This window comes from Lynx canadensis, chromosome D1 (assembly GCF_007474595.2).
Source record: "Lynx canadensis isolate LIC74 chromosome D1, mLynCan4.pri.v2, whole genome shotgun sequence".
Taxonomy (NCBI): domain Eukaryota; kingdom Metazoa; phylum Chordata; class Mammalia; order Carnivora; family Felidae; genus Lynx; species Lynx canadensis.
Window position 1 is genome coordinate 12,139,653 of NC_044312.2, and position 21,181 is coordinate 12,160,833.

Genomic DNA, 21,181 nt, shown 5'->3' on the forward strand with positions numbered 1-21,181 from the left:
TGTTTCCATTATATTCTATTAATAATTCCTTTCTTCCTTGAGCTTCTTTGAGTGAGTTTCTCTGCTTTGTAGCCAGATGGTCCCTTACTAAGTCATCACTCATGGAATATAGGGCACTCATTGAGATTGCATTTGCTGCAACATGATAAGAGTCAACTCATCAACCAGTGTTTTGAAACCTACTATGTAGATGTGATAGGCAGGGGACCACAAAGAGAACTGAGCCATAGTCCTTGATCTAAAGGAGCTGGTAGCTTAGTGTATCATTCATGTAAAAAATTAGTTTTGGGAGAAGGATTGACACAGACAAAACCAGGAACAAATACATGACATGACAAAATCAAGGGCTTGGCTGGGTGAGAGAATTCTAAGGGCAATGCGAGCTTCATAAAAGGAAATATAAGGCATTCTTATACATTTCATTTCACTTTGAAAGAACCATTAGGATTTCAATGGATTGAAATGAGTGGGGAGGCTTAGGGAGGAAGTAGTTGCCAGCTGCTGAAAACTGGTAGCTTTGGGACTCTGCAGATGTACAGGGAGGGGAGGGAGGGATGTGAGAGCATGAGGAGAGGATCACAGGATTGTGGCTTGCCTAGACATTGGAGGAAGCCTCATCCCATTTTTAAAATTACTTTTACCCTCTTTCCAAATTTCCTCTGAGATTCCTTCTTTAGCCAACATTTCTTAGCCCTTAAAGACATTTCCTAATCCTCCTCTTTCCCCTCTTTGCTTTCTTTAAGACTGTTTAATTCAAACCATTCTTTGTGGCTCTTTTTTGGGAAAATCATTACAAGAAGAACTGATGGTGCCCTGGGGACATGACACACCTCTCTAGCCTTAGTGGTTCTTCTCTGAGTCAAATGATTTCCCCGATGAGCCCAGATGCTTTCTCCTGCAGTTGAACTTCACCCCTTGGCCGAGAATTGCATACAGCTCATGGCCCTCCCCTTCCCACACCCACTTCTCCTAGGTTCCCTTACCCAAAAATTTCATCACTTCCCAGAACAGCCAGAACATTCTTGGATGTTTCTGCCAGTTAGTGTTTAACCAAATAACAGTCTCTAAGGGGTAGGTTGGACTAACAGAAGGATTGAAGCCTGAGACTTAAAAAGACAACTTCTGCAGGGTGAGTCCCTGAGTCCTAGAGGAGAGGGAGAAAGAGAGAGCCAGAGTGGACACAGGAGCAAAACACAATGGAATCGACCTTCACCTCCAAGGACACTTATCTGAGACATTTTAACCCTCGGGATTACCTAGAAAAATATTACAACTTTGGGTCAAGACACTCTGCAGAAAATGAGATTCTTAGGCATCTTCTGAAAAATCTTTTCAAGATATTCTGCCTCGGTAAGTGTGTGTTATCCCTATGTCTCCCCACCGAAATGTGAGTCATATAAATAGAATCTCAGGGCACTGCTGGGTTGGTGTCTAGACATTGCAATGTGACAGCCCTTTTGGCATCACTCATTTATTTAACAAGGATGAAAACGAATGTTGATAGGGATAGCTTACCATTTACAAAGTGCTTTTTTATGTGTTGTCTCATTTGGTTGTGCCAAATGGAAACCAAAAGACAGGCGTTCTGTCCTTGATTCTACATCAATTCTCTAGGTGACCAGAGCCAGCCATTGAACTATGATGGGCCACTTAAGAAATGGAGATTCTAATACTTATTCTGTTCCTAACTCAAAGGAATGTTGCACATGTGTATGGGATAAAGACCTCCCAATATGTGAAGAATTGGATGCTTTTTTTTTTTTTTTCAACGTTTATTTATTTTTGGGACAGAGAGAGACAGAGCATGAACGGGGGAGGAGCAGAGAGAGAGGGAGACACAGAATCGGAAACAGGCTCCAGGCTCTGAGCCATCAGCCCAGAGCCTGACGCGGGGCTCGAACTCACAGACTGCGAGATCGTGACCTGGCTGAAGTCGGACGCTTAACCGACTGCGCCACCCAGGCGCCCCGAGAATTGGATGCTTTTTAGAGAGAGACATGAAAAGTCAATTTTATTTTAATTGAACTTTCAACTCCCTTCTCCCCAAAACCAAAGTCAAAACCAAAAACAAAATTTTAACTTTCCCCAAGTATTTCTTAATAGTTTTTACATTCTCTGTGTAGCAGTCTATCTGGATTAAAGGTCTGTACATCAGATGTCAATCTTTTCTTCTCCTACACCTAAAAATATTCCAGGAGCATGCTTCCAGCTTGGATTGGATAATGGAAAATGCAATCATGTAAAAAAAAAAAAAAAAAACCTTTGAGGGAAGAGGAGTGAGTAGAGAGATGGTCTGTCTTTGCGACTTTCTAGCACAGTCCCAGTGAAAACAGTGCATACCCGCTCTGTCCACTGTCATATGAGGCCTCATCCCCTTTCCTTGTTCCCTTCTCTAAACCAGATGGTGTGAAGGGGGACCTCCTGATTGACATTGGCTCTGGCCCTACCATCTACCAGCTCCTCTCTGCTTGTGAATCCTTCAAGGAGATCATTGTCACTGACTACACTGAGCAGAACCTGCAGGAGCTGCAGAAATGGCTAAAGAAGGAACCAGGGGCCTTTGACTGGTCCCCAGTGGTAACCTACGTGTGCGAGCTCGAAGGGAACAGGTAGAGAAACCAGGGTCTGCTTCCGGGCTTTCTGACGGTCCTTGAGTGACAGTTCAGTTTTCTGAACCAAGAATTATCTTTATAGCCCAAGTTAAAAAGCAAAGGGAACAGGGAGAGGCCAAAGAGAAGTCCAGATGGAGAAGAAGAGGTAGAGAGAGAGAACGAGATAGAGGGACGTGTGTGTGTGCACGTGTGCCCACCAGAACAGCAGAAGGCACAGAAGAGAATTGAAGAAATGGCCACTGAGCCAAGAGGAGACAAAATCTTCCCAGACCAATGTGGGGGCACAGCATGCAGGTCAGGTACCATGAGACAATGACCTTTATCCAAGTTCAACAAAGAGGGGAAACTGTCTCTGCAACCAGCAGCTTTTGGGTGTTCCCCAGTGCCATCCTGCTGCTAACTACCCAAGTGCTTAGGGATCTGCTGTGAGGGTGGCTAATGCTGACACCACCAGAGACAACTAAAAGCTGCCCAGGTTTTTAAACTGGGATTAGCAGCATAAAGGAAGTATCTGAAAAGAATGTGTTCCTCTCCATCCACAAAAATCAGAGCTTTACATACTCACGACTAATGATCAACCTCTTAGCCGACTCTGTCTACAAGTCAGTTTATGTGGACAAGTCTTATTTAAATGATTAATTTCTCTCCACATGAGAAATTGTCAATGGCTTACTAGCCAGAAGGGTGAGGTCTGCATTTCATTTTGTCTTTCCCTTGTCCTGATGTACCTCTGGCCTCTGGCAATGGTCCTGCAGTGGCTCAGCCCAGTTCCGCTGTCCCGCCCACCTGACTATTTGCTGTTATAAGCATGTTGCTGAAGCCCCACAGGATTCTTCGCAAACTGTCTAAAAAGACCACTTCAGTATTCCTCCCAGGATCCTACTAGACCTGTCCACTACTTCTTATATGCTCAGTTATCTTTACATTTCTTTTTTTCCCCCTGCTCTTACTGTATGTTTTTGTGCATTTCCCCTTGTCTTTCCACACCTTCTTGCCCATGATTTAATTTTTACACAACTCCCTTCCTTCCCCAATCCACTTCTTCCTGTATTTGCACCCCCACCCTTGCTCATGTACTGCACACTTTGTGTGTTGCACAGCACATCATCCTCTGTCCTTCCTGTTCTTGGCTTTTCATTCACAATGAGAAAGCACACGTATTTTGATTAACATATCCCATTCTTTGGTCAGGAAAGGGCTCTGATTTCCCAGCAAGACAATCTCCCTCAAGAAACAGGTGCTAACACTTTTTGGTTCTTGGTTAAAGGAACTAGTGTTTGTTCATTCAGTGAACCCATATTGGGCATGTAGGATGTGCCACACAGTTCTAGCTACTGGGATAGACTGGTGGGCAAGATGGAGGAAGTCCTGTGTCTCCTAGACCTTATATCAGAGAAGGCAGGCACGTGTCAGATCACTTAAGGCTTTGAGGGCAGGCTAAAGATCCTGTACTTCAAGTGTGATGAGAAGGCATCAGAGGTGTAACCCAGAAAGTGATGTGACCCCATTTACATTTACAAAGATCTCTGGATGTTGTGTGGAGAATGGCTGTGTTTAGAGGAGAATGAGAGATGCAGAAAGGAGACACTTTAATCCAGGTAAGAGATGATGGTGACTTGGACTAATGGATTGGTTGGTGATGGAGAGAGGAAGATGATCTTAAGATGAATTTTTGAGACAGAATGGATAAGAGTTTGTAATGATTGGTCATGGGGAATGATGAGAGGTAAGTATCAGGTATGACTCCGATGTTTCTGAACTTGAGAAACAGGAGTGAGGTAATATTCTGGAATTCCAGGGATAAATATAAAATCATGTGGTCTTAACATGTCCCCAGGGGTATGCCTACCTCCATACTCTTCCTCTGGAGTTATGGTCAACTCATGTTTCTATATGTGCGCTTAAATTTTCTTCCTCTTCACTCTACCAAATTTATTTATTCCTGAATCAGGTTCTCTTCTGAAACTAACTCTATAGTCTGCTCCTACTTCTTTAATCCTTTCATTTTTTTAATGCTGTGCTGAATTCAAGCTTAGTAGGAATATTCTATACTTTGTTTTCTTACATATTGTTACTACACTAACTGATAGTGTAGATTGTCGGATATAAGTTATCAAGGTGATTCACTGATTATACAATTCCTTAGACTATAGTGATATAAATGAACTGGGAGTTTTCTATTGTGTTTCCCAGTTAATGTTTTTGCTGCATGTAGAGTCACTAAACTTCCACTGGGTCTTTTGTCCTTTTTACCAGGGAAAGTAAGTATTGAAATCAGAGGGTATAAATCCTCTAACTCTGTTATTTTTCAAAATTATTTTGGCAATTTTTGTATATACTTGTATAATGTATATATTTAATTGAAGTATAATTAACATACAGTCTTATGTTAATTTCAGGTGCACAATATAGTGGTTCAGTTACTTGGTGCTCATCATGATAAGCGTACTCTTAATCCCCCTCACCTTTTTCCCCTACCCCTCTCCCGCCACTGTCCTGACAACCACTAGTTTGTTCTCTGTATTTAAGAGTCTATTTCTTTTATTTGTCTTCTTTTTTCTTTGTTTTGTTTCTTAAATTCCACATATGGTGGAATTTTAAAAATATGGAATTGTTATGGTATTTGTCTTTCTCTGTCTGTCTTATTTCACCTAGCATTATACCTTCTGGGTCCATCCATGTTGTTGGAAATGGCAAGGTGATCTCATTTTTTATGGCTGAGTGATATTCTATTGGATACACACACACACACACACACACACACACACACACACACCACATATCATTACCTGTTCATCTATGGATGGATACTTGGGTTGCTTCTATTTCTTGGCTATTGTAAATAATGCTGCAATAAACATGGGGATGTGTACATCTTTTCAAATTAGTGTTTTTATTTTCTTTGGATAAATACTCAGTAGTAGAATTAATGGATCCTATGGTGATTCTATTTTTAATTTTTTAGAGGTACCTCCATACTGTTTTCCACAGTGGCTGCACCAACAATGCATGAGGGTTCCTTTTCTCCACATTCTCACCAACGCTTGTTATTTCTTATATTTTTTATTTTAGCTGTTCTGACAGGTGTGAGGTGATATCTCGTTGTGGTTTTGATTTGCATTTCCCTGATGATGAGTGATGTTGAGCATCTTTTCATGTGTCTGTTGGCCATTTGTATATCTGCTTAGGAAAAATATCTATTCAGGTCCTCTGCCCATTTTAACTGGATTATTTGTTTCTTTGGTGTCAGGTTGTATAAGTTCTTTATAAATTTTGGATATTAACCCCTTAACAGATATATCATTTGCAAATAACTTCTCCCATTCAGTAGTCTGCCTTGTTGTCTGGTTGAGGATTTCCTTCACTGTGCAAAAGCATTTTTAGTGCCATTACATTTTGATATAAATTTTAGAATAAACTTGTCAATCTCTTCCAAAAAGGCTGCTGAGATTTTGATTGTGATCTTTGAACTTACATTTCACTTTAGGAGAATGGACATAAGGAATCTGCAGTCCATAAACATGGTTTATCACTTTATTTATTTATTAAAAAAATTTTTTTAACATCTATTTTTGAGAGACAGAGTGAGACAGAGCACGAGTGGGGGAGGGGCAGCGGTGGGGGGAACACAGAATCTGAAGCAGGCTCCAGGCTCTGTAGGCTCTGAGCTGTCAGCACAGAGCCTGACACGGGGCTCAAACTCATAGACCGCAAGATCATGACTTGAGCCGAAGTCGGCCGCCCAACCGAATGAGCCACACAGGCGCCCCTATTTATTAGGACTTCTTTAGTTTCAGTAATGTTTTGTAGTTCTCATATTCTATATATATTTTGTTAAAAATTTCCTGTGTTTTGGGCACCTGTATAGCTCAGTCATTTGAGTGCCCAACTCTTAATTTCAGCTCAGGTCAAGATCTCATTGTTCCTGGGTTCCAGCCCCACATTGGGTTCTGTGTTGACAGCGTGGGGCCCTCTTGGTTCTCTCTTTCTACACCTCCCCAGCTTGCATGCACATGCTCTCTCCTCTCTCTCTTTCAAAATAAATAACTCAGCATTAAAAAAAATCTTGTTTTATGTTTTTTTAATGTTATTGTTAATTTGCCAGTATATATACTTTGCTTAATTGAACACTATTGTGTCTTAAATACTTGCACTAAAAGGTGCACTGCAAGGCCAGAGAATTTTACAATCATTTTTTCTTTACAATACATTCTGTAGTATGTTTGCCTTCTTTATGAAGCGAATTATCAATTCACTGATTAATGTCCCCTTACGCATTTCTGTAGATGTAAAAATTATGATTTTGTGATTACAGTAATAAAATGATATTCCTTGTGAAAAAATATAAAATATAAAAATTTCCTAGTATATTGAAGTACAATTGCATTTTATATACTAACCTTGTGTCCTGAAGTCCTGCTGACTTCATTAATTAAGTTTAGCCTTTTCTATGTATACTCTTATATCATCTGCAAATAAAAATAGTTTTACTTCTTTTCCAGCTCTATGCCTTTTATTTATTTTTCTGGTCTACTACACTGGCTAGGACTTCCAAAACAATATTGAATAGAAAGGTTGGAAGTCGACCTATGTACCTTTTTGCATATCATAAGGAAAAATGTCCAATTTTAGTGTCCACATTAAGTACAATATTATTTAGATTTTTCAGATATTCTTTATCTGACTAATTTCTTTACATTTTAATTTCTTGGGAGTTTTAACTCAAATGTTGAACTTTGTCAATTTTTTTCGGAATTCATTGAGATGGCCATATGACTTTTCTTCTTTATTCCGAAAATGTGAATTATACTGGAAGATTTTTGACTGTTCAAATCTAACTGGAATACACCCATTGGTCATGAGGTAGTACCTTTTTTAGGTATGACTGGATGTGATTTGCTAATATTTTGGTAGGGATTTTTGCATCTACAAATATGATCGATATTGAGCCGTAATATTCTTTTCTAGAAATATGCCTGGCAGATTTTGATATCAGCATGATGCTGGATTCATGTAAGTTGAGGATATTTCTTCCTCCTCTATTTTTTGAAGGAGTTTGTGTATAATTAGTATTATTTCTTCCTTAAATGATTGATAGAATTCACTAGCAAAGCTACCTGTACCTGAAGGGTTGTTTCATGTGTATGATGTTTTTAAAATTAAGAATAATGTTTTTCACTGGCTATTTGGATTTTCCATTTCTTCTTTGTCTGTTTTGATAAATAGTATCTTTCAAGGAATTTATCCTATTCATCTTGGTTGTCAATTTTATTGTCATAAGTTTTTTAACAATATGTCTTTATTACTCTTAAAATTTTCTTGATGTTTATTTTTGAGAGAGAGAGAGAGAGATGTTTTTGAGACACACACATACACACACACACACACACATACACACACAGAGTGCAAGTGAGGGAGGGGCACAGAGAGAGGGAGACACAAAATGTGAAGCAGGCTCCAGGCTCTGAGCTATCAGCACAAAGCCCAACACAAGGCTTGAAGTCACCAACCAGTGAGATCATGACCTGAGCCTAAATTGAGATGTTAAACCAGCCAAGCGCCCATCTTTATTACTCTTTTAATGTCTGTAGGATCTACCATGATCTTCCTTCTTTCATTCTTGATATTGGCAATTTGTCTTTTAAAAAATACCTTGATCAATCTTGCTAGAGATTGATGTTATTAATCTTTTCAAAGAACCAACTTTTGGTTTTGTTGATTTTTTTCTATTGTCCTTCCATTTTCAGTCGTGTTGATTTCTGCTCTTTTTTTCCCTTATTTTCTCTCTTCCATTTACTTTAGTTTTTATATACTCTTCTTTTTCCTGCTTCTTAAGATAAAAGCTTAGATCACTGATTTCACATATTTCTCTCTTCTAATGTAGCCATTTAAAGCTCTAAATTTCCTTCAGGATTGTTCTAGTTGCTGCTCATGATTTGTGATATGTCATATTTTTATTATTATCCACTTTGGCGTATTTTCTGATTTCCTTTGTGATTTCTTCTTTGACCATGAGTTATTTAGAATTGTGTTGCTTAATTTCCAAAAATTTCAAGATTTTCTAGATATTGTTATTGGCTTCTACTTAAATTTTGTTGTAGTCAGAGATTTATTTTATGGTCAGCATGGGGTCTATTTTGGTGAATAATCTATGTGCTTTCTACACTAAAAAGAATGTATATCATCCTGTTGTAAGTTATAGTTTCATAAATATCAATGAGGTCAGGTAGATTGATAGTATTTTTCAGATTTTTCTACAGGATTTTTTGTTTATCAATTACTGAGGGAAAGGTATTAAAAATCTCAAACTATGATTGTGGGTTTATCTCTTGTTCCCCATCATTATGTTAACATTTGCTTCATATAGCTTGAAGTCTTGTACTCTATCTGCATATATTTTTAGGATTGTTGTTTCTTCATGATTTATTGATCATTTTGTCATTAAGAAATATCTCCCTTTACTGTCAGTAATACACTTTGTCTTGAAGTCTACTCTGATATTAATATGACCACGTTAGCCTTCTTATGCTTGGTGTTTGTTTGGAGTGTTAGCCTCTAAGAGGGTCCCCAGTAATCTTCACCTCAAATATTCATCTCTTCTTTAATTGTTTTCCCTTGGGTGTCCATCGGATTTAGTGACTAGATGCTTACAAGTATAATCTAACAGAGTATTGGCACATCAATTCTGAGAGATTAGGTTACCAAAAGACCATGGCTTCCTTATTGGGTGTTCCCTCTCACTCGCTTGTCTGGAGGGAGTTGGAAGCAAATTTTCCCCCAGTCAAACCTTCAGGTGAGACTGAAGACATAGCCAACACTCTGCCTCATGAGGTACTCAGCTAATTGGTACCGAGATATCCGACCCACAGAAACTGTGAGATAAATGTTTGTTTTAAATTGTTATGTTTTGGGGTAATTTATAATGCAGCAATAGATAACTAATAGACATGGTATATCTTTTCCACCCTTTTGTTTTCAATCTGTCTGTGTTTTTATACTTAAAATGTTTTTCTTGCCAGTAGTATGTAGTAGGCCCTGCTTTTCAACCCAGTGTGATGATTTCTGTCCTTTAGCTGGATTCTTTATTTCACTTACATTTAAGGTAATTACTGGTATTGTATGGTTGAGTCTCAGTCAAACATCCTGGTATGTATTTTTTATTTGTCCCGTCTGTTTTGTTATTCATTTGTGCCTTTGTTCCTGCTTCTCCTTGGTGAATGGAATAATGTTTGGCATTCCAGTTAGTATAAATATGAACATTTTTAGTATTCCTTTTTATCTTCTATTATTGGCTTTTTTTCTGTTGACCTGTTTTGTGTTTTGTGTGAGTGTATGCGTGTGTGTGCATGTGTAATTTTTCCAGAAATTACAGTACATAGTTTTTAATTTTTTAAAAAACTTTTTAATGTTTGTTTATTTTTGAGACAGAGAGACAGAGCACAAGCAGCGGAGGGGCAGAGAGAGAGGGAGACACAGAATCGGAAGCAGGCTCCAGGCTCTGAGCTGTCATCACAGAGTCCCACACGGGGCTCGAACTCACTAACCAGTGAGATCATGACCTGAGCTGAAACTAGACGCTTAATCGACTGAGCCACCCAGGCGCCCCTATATTTTTAACATTTTACCTCACGAGCCATGTAAGACATTACCACAGTGTAATTCCTACATCCACTCTTGCCCCTGCACTAGTCCTAGATTTTACTTTATTTCTAGGATAATACTATGATACTTTGTTACTATTTTTGCTTTAAAAAGTCAGTAGTGCTTTTATTTATTTTATTTTATTTTACTTTTTATTGTGGTTAAAAAACACACACCATAAAATTTAGCATCTGAACTATTTTTTAAATGTTTATTTATTATTTTTGACAGAGAGAGAGGGAGAGACAGAGAGATAACACAGGCTTGTGAGCAGAGGAGAGGTAGAGAGAGAGAGGGAGACAGAGGATCCAAAGTGGGCCCTGCACTGACAGCAGAGAGCCCTGTGCGGGGCTCGAACTCACGAACCACAAGATCATGACCTGAGCCAAAGTCGGATGCTTAGCTAAGTCACCCAGGCACCCCTGAACTATTTTTAAGTAGACAGTTCAGTAGTTTAAGTATATGCACACTAGTCAGTAGTATTTTAAACAAACGTATATAAAGTCTTTGATGTTTATCCACATATCTGTCTGCATAGTCTTCCTCATTTCTTTCTACACATCTAGGGTTCTATCTGGCATCATTTCCCTTCACCTGAAGAACTTTTTTTTAGTATCTCTTAAAATGCAGGTCTTCTGGAAACAAATTCAGCTTGTTAAGGCCAGGTAAGAATCAGTAATTTTTTTTTGTTCCTCATTATATGAGGAATTTAACATTTTTTGATACCCAAAGTCCTTCTGGCATCTATCTCCCCAGTGTTTGTTGTTAAAACTGGCGATTTTAAATCCATATATAGTAATTTAAAGCATTATTTTATTTTTAAAAAAAAATTTTAATGTTTATTTTTGAGAGAGAGAAAGCAAGAGAGAGCGAGAGAGAGCAGGGGAGGGGCAGAGCGAGAGGGAGACACAGAATCCAAAGCAGGCTCCAGGCTCCGAGCTGTCAGCACAGAGCAATGTAGGGATTGAACCCATGAGCCATGAGATCATGACCTCCGCCAACGTCACATGCTTAACCAACTGAGCCACCCAGGCGCCCCTGAAGTCTTATTTTCATATTTCCTTTCAAGGATCAATTTGGATATTTGCTATCAGTCTGTAATCATATTTGCAGTTATATGAACATTTAGTTTTATTTTATGTTCATTTAATGTGATTTTTCTAGTTTTTAAGTTTTTAATTCTGATGCATCTTTTAGTCTGTAGAATAGGTCTTCAACTAGTGTTTTCGAGAAGAACACGTAAGTGACATTTTCTAAGTCTGTGTGTGTCGGGAATATATTTGTGTAGCCTTTATAAGTGAACAACAACGCAAAACTGTCTAATGTTGCTAAATATTTCCCTATTTTTTCCTGGCAAGAAGCTGAGAGAGACTACTTTCAAATGCCATTTTAATCCTAGAAACTCCTTACTTAGAATTTTATGCTAGCGATAGTCTTCAAACTAAAGATGCATTCTTCAAAATAAATGTAATTTCCAACTTCTTTTTCTTTTCCTATCGACTTTGTGATTCCACAGAATGAACTGGTACTAACTAGAAAAAAAAAAAAACAACTAACCCATAGCTCTGAGGATTCGGACAATATTTCCAAATTATTCAATAAATACGGAATTTCCCAGGATTTATAGAATTTCAGGGAAAGTTTATAAAAGAGTTTTCAGTCAGTCAGACAATACACCTTTCCGAAGTCCAAATCATATGTCAAGAAGGCTTTTAAAACTTTCTTCTCAATTTCCCTAGCTATCATAAGCCTTTCCATCTCATTCAGAAGTGAACCCTTAAAATCTAGCAGGATACTAAAAGCATTGCTTATCTCCTGCCAGGATCGTCTGCTCCTAACAATTGGCTCTTGAGAAAGTGTCCCTTCCCAGTCGCTGTGAGAAGAAGGAACTGTATTTTTGGCAGGAAAATTCTGCATTCTTGCTCTTATCCTCGTGCCAGATCCTGTGGCTTCAACTATTTTGAGAATGATAGCGATCCCATTCAACGTATGTCTTTCTTGCATCTTCAAGTACCTCTATCAGCTCACAACCTATTTCCCTTGAGATTATTTCTTCTTTATCTGAAGCTATTTCTTGTGCTGAGTGCTGCCGAAGACAGTTTGAGCTGTCTCCTGGTCCTCTGCCTTTGGAGTGTGACTCATACTTTTAGAATACCACTCCTCTTTAAAACCTTCGGAAAAGTTGTAAGCCATCGGTACCAAATTCTGGCTTCGCATTATTTATTTATCAGGTCAGAGAGTCAAATGCTAAGGTAGAAATGACTACTCAAGCCTGTTTTACCTTAAAAGATCTTAAAAAACGGCACTGAATAACCTCTGGCCCCTACAGCTGGGGGCACATTGCCTGCCTTGTGGTCCTCAGGCTAAGCAGTTTCCATAGCGCCTGGGAGCCTAGTAGGAATGCAGGCTCTCAGGCCTGGCTCCCTCCCTACAGAACCAGAATCTGCATTTTAATAAGATCTGCAGGGCGTTGTATGCATTTTACAGTTTGAGAAATACTGGCGTCTATATTTTCATGTCTTGTAAAAGATTGATGTTCCTTCTCAGAATCGGCATCTCCACGGTCATGGTGATCGTTTCAGCGATCCCTAGGAAAAGTTTCTCCCTCTTAAAAGCATCCCTTTCTCTTAGATGTTCTCCCTGCATTCTTCCCCTGGGAAAATGAACAGGGCAGACTGAGGAAATGTCACCTGGCCATTTCCTTCAAACTGTAAACATTTCTACTCATGTGTCTGAAAGTGCCCAAAATAGAGCTACAGCCTTCCCAGGTTTGCTCCGCTTCTGCATGCTTCCCGCCCTGGGTGTTGCCATCATAGAATTAATTAAAGAAGCCAGGAGCCTGGAAGCCATTCTTGCCTTCTTCCTCTCAGTCATGGTCTATGATCAGCACCAAGTTCTGTCCATTTTGTTTTTTTCAGTAGGTCTCACGCCCAGTGCGGGGCCCAGCAAGGCTTGAACTCAGACCCTGAGATTAAGACCTGAGTTGAGGTCAAGATTTGGACGCTCAACCGACTGAGCCACCCCAGTGCCCCAAATTCTGTCCATTTTACTTCTGAGTTTTCTCAAACAAGTGTATATTTTCCAATATTTTCTCTCCAGGCTATTTTCCTGGTCCAAGACACCATTCTCTCCCTCCTAAGTGGCCTTCCACCTCCACTCTCGTCCCAAAGCGATCACCTTCAAATGTAGATCTGGTGGCACCATTTTGTAACTTCCCACAGCTTTTAGGGTAAAAAGCAAAGTTCTTAACCTGCTCCCCGAAACCTCGTCTCGTCTGGCACCTGCTTAAACCCCGTTGCCTCACTTCCTACCACGCTGTGCTTTGTTTTCTGAGTCCAGCCTCATCAGCCTTCTCTCCGTATTTCCTCCCACCATCTGGCCTTTGCACATGCTGTTGCCCCTGGCTGGAACATCTCCCCTTTCGTACTCCCCTTGGCCTGGTGAACTCTTATTTATTTACCTCCTGCACCTCTGCTTACCTGACTCCATTTTGGAGGAGATCTCCTTGATACTCCAGACCAAGTCAAGCTCCCAACATTCCTCTGTCGGCCCTCTGCTTCCTAGTATTAATTTGTCATTTTTGTGGGTAAGCATTGGATAAGTTCTTTCTCCCCACCGCCCCTCTGCCCCAGCCTGGGATCCCCAAGAGGATAGGATCCATTTCTCATTTGTTCTATCTTGGGTCCCCATCGCCCGCCCCTTTCCTGTCACATCAAAGAGGTTATAAAAAACAAAAAAGTCAAACAAATGACTGCATGTATTTTGTTTTCCAGCCTCTCCCTCCTGAAATGTCTGTCTTTCACCTGAGTCAGCGATTGCCTGTACCAGAGGCTTACCAATGATTATTCCTGGCTCACACAATTCTTATATTGATATCCAAGTGTGTGAAGCTTTTTATATCCTTTATGCATTCTGCTGGTTCTCCCTCAGGAGGGCCTGCTGGAACCTCTGGGTATGGGGCTTGGGGGAAGCGGTGAGTGTCATCGAAAGATCTCATCCCGGGGCTTTGGTCCGCCACCTGCCTTGCAGAGATGGGGCAGGAGGAACCTCTGTAAACCTCGCGGTAATTTCTTGGAGTGCAGGAATACATTCTCACAAAGCGCTCTTCCCAGGAGTCCTACTCTTTATCCCCTCTCTCCCCAGCTTCTGTGGATCGCATATTTACAGAAGAAACAGCTGCGCTTTTTTGCATAGTGATTCATTTGAAAGGGTAGATCTTTGGAACTACAGAAATGGCCACACTGCTGTTAGCTCCCTGTAGAACTGCCTAACACTTTTCTGGTGTGTGTTTATTCCTTACCCCTGGAGCTGGACGTGAAGCTGAGTGGTAATTGCCTGTGTCTCCAGGCGAGTCCATTTCCCTGGTGCTGAGAAGCCCTGAGATGTCAACTGTACACGGATACCTTGGCAGCCGAGTTTACCGTGTTTGCTCGATGCCCAAAGACGAGCAGGTCTCCACAACAGTGGGTGTTTCCAGCCAACTTGCCTCTCAAATTGGCACATTCTCCATGAGCTTTCTAGACTTCACAGTGTATCTTCCAGTTTGGGAACAATTTCCATCGTAAATTGACTGGCAGGTACTCGTTCTGTGGTAACTTGTATCTTTCAAATAGCTTCATAGACAACAGGGCCCAGAGGTCCACCTGCTTCTGACATAATCACGTAAACACACGTGCCCGTGGTGTTCCGAATATGAAGGATCATCTCTAAGCACGTTCAAACCTGCCACGTTGCCACTTCTTCAGCTTTTTGTATACACCCAGGCTATCCATATGTGCAGATAGGTTGTTTGAATGTTTCTCTTCTAGATTCATTTTACCTAGTCAAATCTGTGTTTCACACAGACTTCCATAAGGTTGAATTGTTATCTTCTCTTCTTAAAAAGTTCGGCCACACCATCCCCGTTCTATCAGGCTGAATGGCAGCTTTGTAACGGATTTCCCTGCTTTTAGAATGACTGACCTTCCCTGTTTGCCTGGACTGAGAAGGGTTCCCGGGACATGGGATCTTCAGTGGGAAAACAGGGAAAGTCCAGACCAACCGGGACAAACTGGTTACCCTACTACCATTTCTACCCTTGATAGGGGAGTAGGTAGACCCAACCAGAGGTAATTATTCCCTGTGTAGACCAGTTTATTGTCTGGCAGGACTTCCCTCAAACTAATACCTTGCTATGTTACTTCTCTCTCTCTTTAGCATAACAGCTTTTCTGAGATAAAACTGACATAAGACCCACCCATCTAAAGTATGATAGTTCTTAGTATCTTCACGTAGTTGTGCAATCTTTACGCCAGTTTTAGAACATTTTCATCACTCCCCAAACAAACCCTGTACCTACTGGCAGTCATTCTCACGTCTTGGATCCTCTCAATTGCTGGAAACCACTGGTCCGCTTTTGGTCTCTAGAGCTTTGCCTTTTCTGGACATTTCGTGTAAATGGAATCATACAATAGGTGGCCTTTTGTGTCTGGTTTCTTTCACTTAGTGTAATGTTTTCAAGGTTCTTCCACGTTGTAGCATGAATCAGCGCTTCATTCCTTTTTACGACTGAGTATTATTCTACTGCGTGGGTATAGCAGAATTAATCCCTTCGTAAGTTGATGGGCTTTTAGGTTGTCTCCATCTTTTGGCTGTTACGAGCAAAGTGATGCTGAAAAACCTTCACAAAATAATACTATATTGAATTACTACTATCAGGGATTTTGTTTTCTGGTTTATTCTCCATTATTTTTTCAAATGTTTGCTGATAGATTTTAATTTTTTTAATTTTATTTATTTTTGAGAGACAGAGAGAGACAGAGCATGAGCGGGGGAGGGGCAGAGAGAGAGGGAGACACAGAATCCAAAGCAGGCCCCAGGCTCTGAGCTGTCAGCACAGAGCCGGTGCGGGGCTCGAGCTCATGAGCCAGGAGATTATGATGTGAGCCAAAGTCAGACGCTTGGCCAATTGATCCACCCAGGTGCCCCCTATTTATTGATTAACTTTATGATACGTGAATGAATGACAAATTGCACTTTGAAAAATATTGGTGTGATTGACTTCATCTGGCCCCAACTCCCATTTTCAGTCATTTATTTTACATTTGTTTTTTTAAAACCTCTGTGATGTGGCAGGAAAGAGGCAGGCAATGGGGATCCAAGATGGAACGAATGAGAAACGGATCCTATCCTCTTGGGGATTCCAGTACAGGGCGGAAGGGGGTGGGGAGAAAGAATTAATCCAATGATCATCCACAACGCTATGTGTCCATCTTTTGAGGAACTTCCAGAACTTTCTCCAAAGTAGCTGGACCATTTTGCATTCTCACCAGCTGTGTGTGGAAGTTCCTGTTTCCCCACATCCTTGTCAGCACTTGTTATTTTCTGTTTTTTTTTTAGTACCGCTATCTTAGTGGATGTGAAGTGCTATCTCATGGTTTGATGTGCGTTTTTCTGATGGCCAAAAATGTTGAGAATTTTTTTCATAGGCTTATTGCTAAACTTAGGAAAATTAGGACATATAGGATGTCTATAAATAGCTGAGTATATGCATGGGGCTTAGGATTTTAACTAAATATTTAAATAGGAGGTCCACAACCAATTGATATTATCTCAGATCTTTCCATGTGGAGGTAAATCTTCAAGTTTTATTTGAACCACTGACTTCCTTGTGACCCGAAGTGGTCCCGAAGTACGTCCCTCTCTCACCTGCTCTGATGTTGGGCCTTCCTCTGCGGTCTCTGTCTAGAAGAGGCTGTCTTCTCCTGCAGCAAATGGACTGTGTGTTTCCTGAATGTACGGCTAGATTTGCACCCCTGGGGCTCTGTTGATTAATTTCCTCAAAGCACTAGATACACACTCATCGCTCCTATTATTTGGGCTCTGTGGCCTTCTGGGCGCTTTAAACGCTCATTCTTGCTTTTCTCTTACCCCTCTGATTTTCTGCTACTTCTTTCTCCTTTTCTTTTTTCTCCAGTTTCTCCTGTGCACTCTACATGTTTATTTAATTCGGATCCTCTGTCCGCCTGTTCCTTCATGCCTCCCCTAACAAATTCCGAAAGGATCCCAGACACTCTGTTTCATCTCCAGCTCTCACCTTCTCTGCCTCTTTCGTGAACTAGTTTTCTCTCCGGAAACCCCACTGATTTTGCAGAAAAGGAAAGTATTCTGAGCAAAGCTACCAAGAAAATGAGCCCCTTCATAAAACACACTCTCTGCATTATATTTTGTGGCTGGAGAATGGCAACTAGAGGTTCTTTTCTTTCTAGAGGGGCCCTGGCTGCCGTTGTTTGGTGCTTATCAACAGTTTCTCTAAATGTCTGTGGATGACCCCATGCCCCAGCCTGATCAGCAGCTATGCAGAAATACCGTTTCCACATTTTAAAGCCATTATTACCTGATATGTATCGGTCGAATGACCACCATGTTGCAGTTTGGCAGAAGAGGCCAGTGTAATAATGAATACACAAACAGATAAATAAGTAATAATAATAATAACAATAACAGTAATAAATGAGCCAGGCACTATCCTAAGTAGTGGAGGAAGAATAATTTCTTGGAGACAGTCCATGGTCGAAGCGGGCAGCTAGGTACTTCTGTTATCATTTCCATATTATTACTCACGTTATAAAGAGATTTAATCCAGCACAGGGTAACGTAGTCACATTAATATGCCAAAACATCCTTCATTTTTCTTCTTCCTCCATTTTCCCATCAGGGATGGCCCCAAGGATATAACATTTGGGACAATACTGCCATTTTCAGCCCTGATTGCAGAGATCCGGGGTTATCATGAGTATAGGGTAGCAAGTGGTATCTGTTGGTTTGTGTATTTCAGAATCAAGGAGCTGGAGAAGGAGGAGAAGTTGAGGCGTGTGGTCACACAGGTGCTCAAGTGCGACGTGACCCAGAGCCGGCCATTGGGCAGCGTCCCCCTGCCCCTAGCCGACTGCCTGCTCAGCACGCTGTGCCTGGATGCCGCCTGCCCAGACCTCCCTGCCTACTGCACAGCCCTCCGGAACCTCAGCAGTCTGCTAAAGCCGGGGGGCTTCCTGGTGGTGGTGGATGCCCTGAAGAGCAGCTACTACATGATCGGCGAGCAGAAGTTCTCCAGCCTCTGCCTGGGCCGGGAGGCAATAGAAGCTGCCGTGAGAGAGGCTGGCTTCTCAGTTGAGCAGTTTGAGGTGATCTCTCGAAGGTATTCTTCCACCATATGCGACAACGAAGGGCTTTTCTCTCTGGTGGGGCGGAAGCTGAGCAAATCTGTATGACTCCCGTGATTGAAAATAAAGCAGTTAACTTCTTGGTTCTAACTGCCTGGTCACTGTGCTGAGCTGAATCTAACGGCAGGGGCTCTCCGGCTCATGTAGGATGGGATGGGCACAGTCAGTCAGTGGAGGAACAACTGGCTGACCACCTACTCCGTGCTTCCTTTGTGTGTCCAAAGACGAGCAACCAGCACACCCAGTCTTCACTGCCCATGATTAGAAAAGAAGACCTCATTTTCCTTAAGCATCCTAGTCATGGCAGCCCACACTCAACACACGCCAACAGAGCAGTGTCTGCGGTGATTGGCTTTCTTTCCTAGGGTTCCACTGCTTCCTTCTCTCTCAGGAACATGCTTCTCCTGTTCCTCGACAGCCACCTTCTCTGGGGACCCCTTCCTCTGCTGGGGTCCACTGGTGCCACCACCGCCTCTGGGGTCAGAGAACAGCCATCCCTTTTGCTCCTGGGTCCCCCATATAAGGCAGGCCTTTCTCATGCTTCCTTTAAGACACTAGGCCAAGGCTGTGACTTCTACCTGAAGGCAAGTTTAGGAGCTAGCACGAGAGATAACAGGTACTGTCTTATAACTGCTATAAGAAACAGGTATCTTCAGAGCTCACATCCTTACAGGGTTCTGGAAGGTAGCCTGTCGGCATAACTCTTGGGCAGGCACCTACTTGGAGTTAGGCTTACCTGCCTACGGTGTATCTACCTCCTTTGGTTCCTAGGCCCCATCCCTTCACCCCGGTGCTCTAAAACAGAGGTAGACAAACTATGGGCCATGAGCCAAACCCAGCCTGCTGCCTGTCTTGTGAGGTTTTATTGGAACACAGCCAGGCCCGTTCATTTATGTCTTGTCTATGGTTGTTTTCATGCTATAATGGCAAAGTTGAGTAATTGTGACAGCAACCAGAGGTGTGGCCTGCAAAGCCTAAAATATCTGGTATCTGGATATGTACAGAGGAAGTTTGCCTACCCCTTTCCTAGAGAGAGGAGTGTCCTCCCTCGAGCCTGAGACCCATCTCTCCGGTCTGTTTCTCATCCCCTAGATTTCCCTCTTCCCAGGAATGCTGACAGCGGACATCGCTGCTTCCCACAAGCGAGAGTCCTTCCCTCCCATCCCCCCACCTGCACTGACATCAGTCCGAGCACGAGAGCCAATTATCAGCACGTGTTTGTTCATTTGGTTGCGTAGGCCGATCATGTCACAACACAGTATCAGTCCATTTTGGGGATGTTTACAATTGTTCAATCTCACAGGACATTCACATTTGCAATTTCTAGAGATTCCATCCTGAAGGACACGAACAGGCCAACCCAGGCTGCATGGAGGAAGCCAAGTCCATCCCTGTTCCTGTAAGCAGGTGGGATGACCAGGCCTGTGCCTCCTTTCTGCAAGAACGTACTTAACTCCCCAGGAGCCACCAGAGCCCCAAAGAAGCAACGAAGTTTGTGGAGACTGGGGCCCTGTCCATCCCAAGTGCCATGTACCTCCCTAGCCTGGGACAAAGGTCACAGCTTCTGAAACTTTAGGCATTTGGGTCACCTCCCCAAAGGACCAGTCCTTACTCACATTTGCATAACTGGATTGCCTGGTTTAAATGGATGCTGTGTGATCTCTTTTAAAAGCAAGCTTTCAAATAATAGGGCTTTCATCTATGAGAATTTGGGTAAAGGGGGAAATCTGAGACCACACTGGCAACAGTTTTATAAAGCACAGCCCCTTAGTGGACAATCTTCTCTGATTTTTACCTCGAAGGTTACATTTATTACATGGTATTACAACTTTATTTTTCTGTTTCCCCACTGCACTGTGAGACTCTTGGATTTACATTTAGATTGGCCAGACATGGTCTAGACCCCAGGGACAGAGCAGTGAGTGGTGGATGTAAGAACTCCGTTCTTGGGAATTTATGTTTTAAAGCTCTTTAAAACACTGTTTATTTATTTTTGAGAGAGAGAGAGAGAGACAGAGACAGAGACAGAGTGCGAGCAAGGGAGGGGCAGAGAGAGAGGGAGACACAGAATCTGAAGCAGGTTCCAGGCTCTGAGCTGTCAGCACGGAGCCCGGCGTGGGGCTCCAACTTGCGAACCAGAGATCATGACCTGAGCCGTAGCTGGATGCTTAACTGACTGAGCCACCCAGGCGCCCCAGGGAGTTTGTGTGTTAGAAGAGAAAGTGGGGGATAAGGAAAGAAATCAATAAATAAGATAGTTCCTGATTGCAATAGAGCTATGAAGGACATAGTACAGTGGAATGGAATGGAGACTGTGTAAGTGACAGAATAGCTGACTAAAAATGGTCCAGACAGTAGGGGTTTATTGGTATCACTAATAAGAAATTCACATCTATCTTTCCACTTGCCTTTGCCTGTGAGTAGGGTTTTCATGTGAGGAGATCTTTCTCAGAAGCCCCCAGCAGGTTTCTGACAGCTTATTGACCCAGATGAGTGACACATCCACCTCTAGACCAATCACAGATAGAAAGAGAACAAACATAGGCACATGCTTGGTGATTTGCTAAGCGAATTCTTAGGTGACAGCAAACAAGCAAGCAAGAAAACCCACCGGATTTGATGAATGAGCCAACGTCTCTGGCATTGCAGCAATCCTTTTTTCTTTCTTTCAACTACAAAGATCATCCTGTTTTCAGATTCTGGTTCTGCCAGCAAGTAGCTGTTTCT

General features: G+C 41.8%; 1 protein-coding gene across 1 annotated transcript; it reads left to right on the top strand.

Annotated features, from left to right (window-relative positions):
- Positions 1 to 999: 999 nt before the first annotated feature.
- Positions 1,000 to 18,544, top strand: NNMT (nicotinamide N-methyltransferase). Its single transcript, XM_030333341.1, has 3 exons — positions 1,000 to 1,350; positions 2,402 to 2,609; positions 18,070 to 18,544. The coding sequence occupies exons 1-3, from the start codon at positions 1,197 to 1,199 to the stop codon at positions 18,500 to 18,502; spliced, it is 795 nt and encodes a 264-aa protein (XP_030189201.1). The 5' UTR covers positions 1,000 to 1,196; the 3' UTR covers positions 18,503 to 18,544.
- The last annotated feature ends 2,637 nt before the right edge of the window (positions 18,545 to 21,181 follow it).

Excerpts from the sequence above, each read along its gene's own strand:
- NNMT (XM_030333341.1), top strand. The coding sequence starts at position 1,197 with ATGGAATCGACCTTCACCTCCAAGGACACTTATCTGAGACATTTTAAC. Across the intron at positions 1,351-2,401 it reads TTTCAAGATATTCTGCCTCG|ATGGTGTGAAGGGGGACCTC; the intron begins GTAAGTGTGTGT and ends TCTCTAAACCAG. Across the intron at positions 2,610-18,069 it reads TGCGAGCTCGAAGGGAACAG|AATCAAGGAGCTGGAGAAGG; the intron begins GTAGAGAAACCA and ends TGTGTATTTCAG.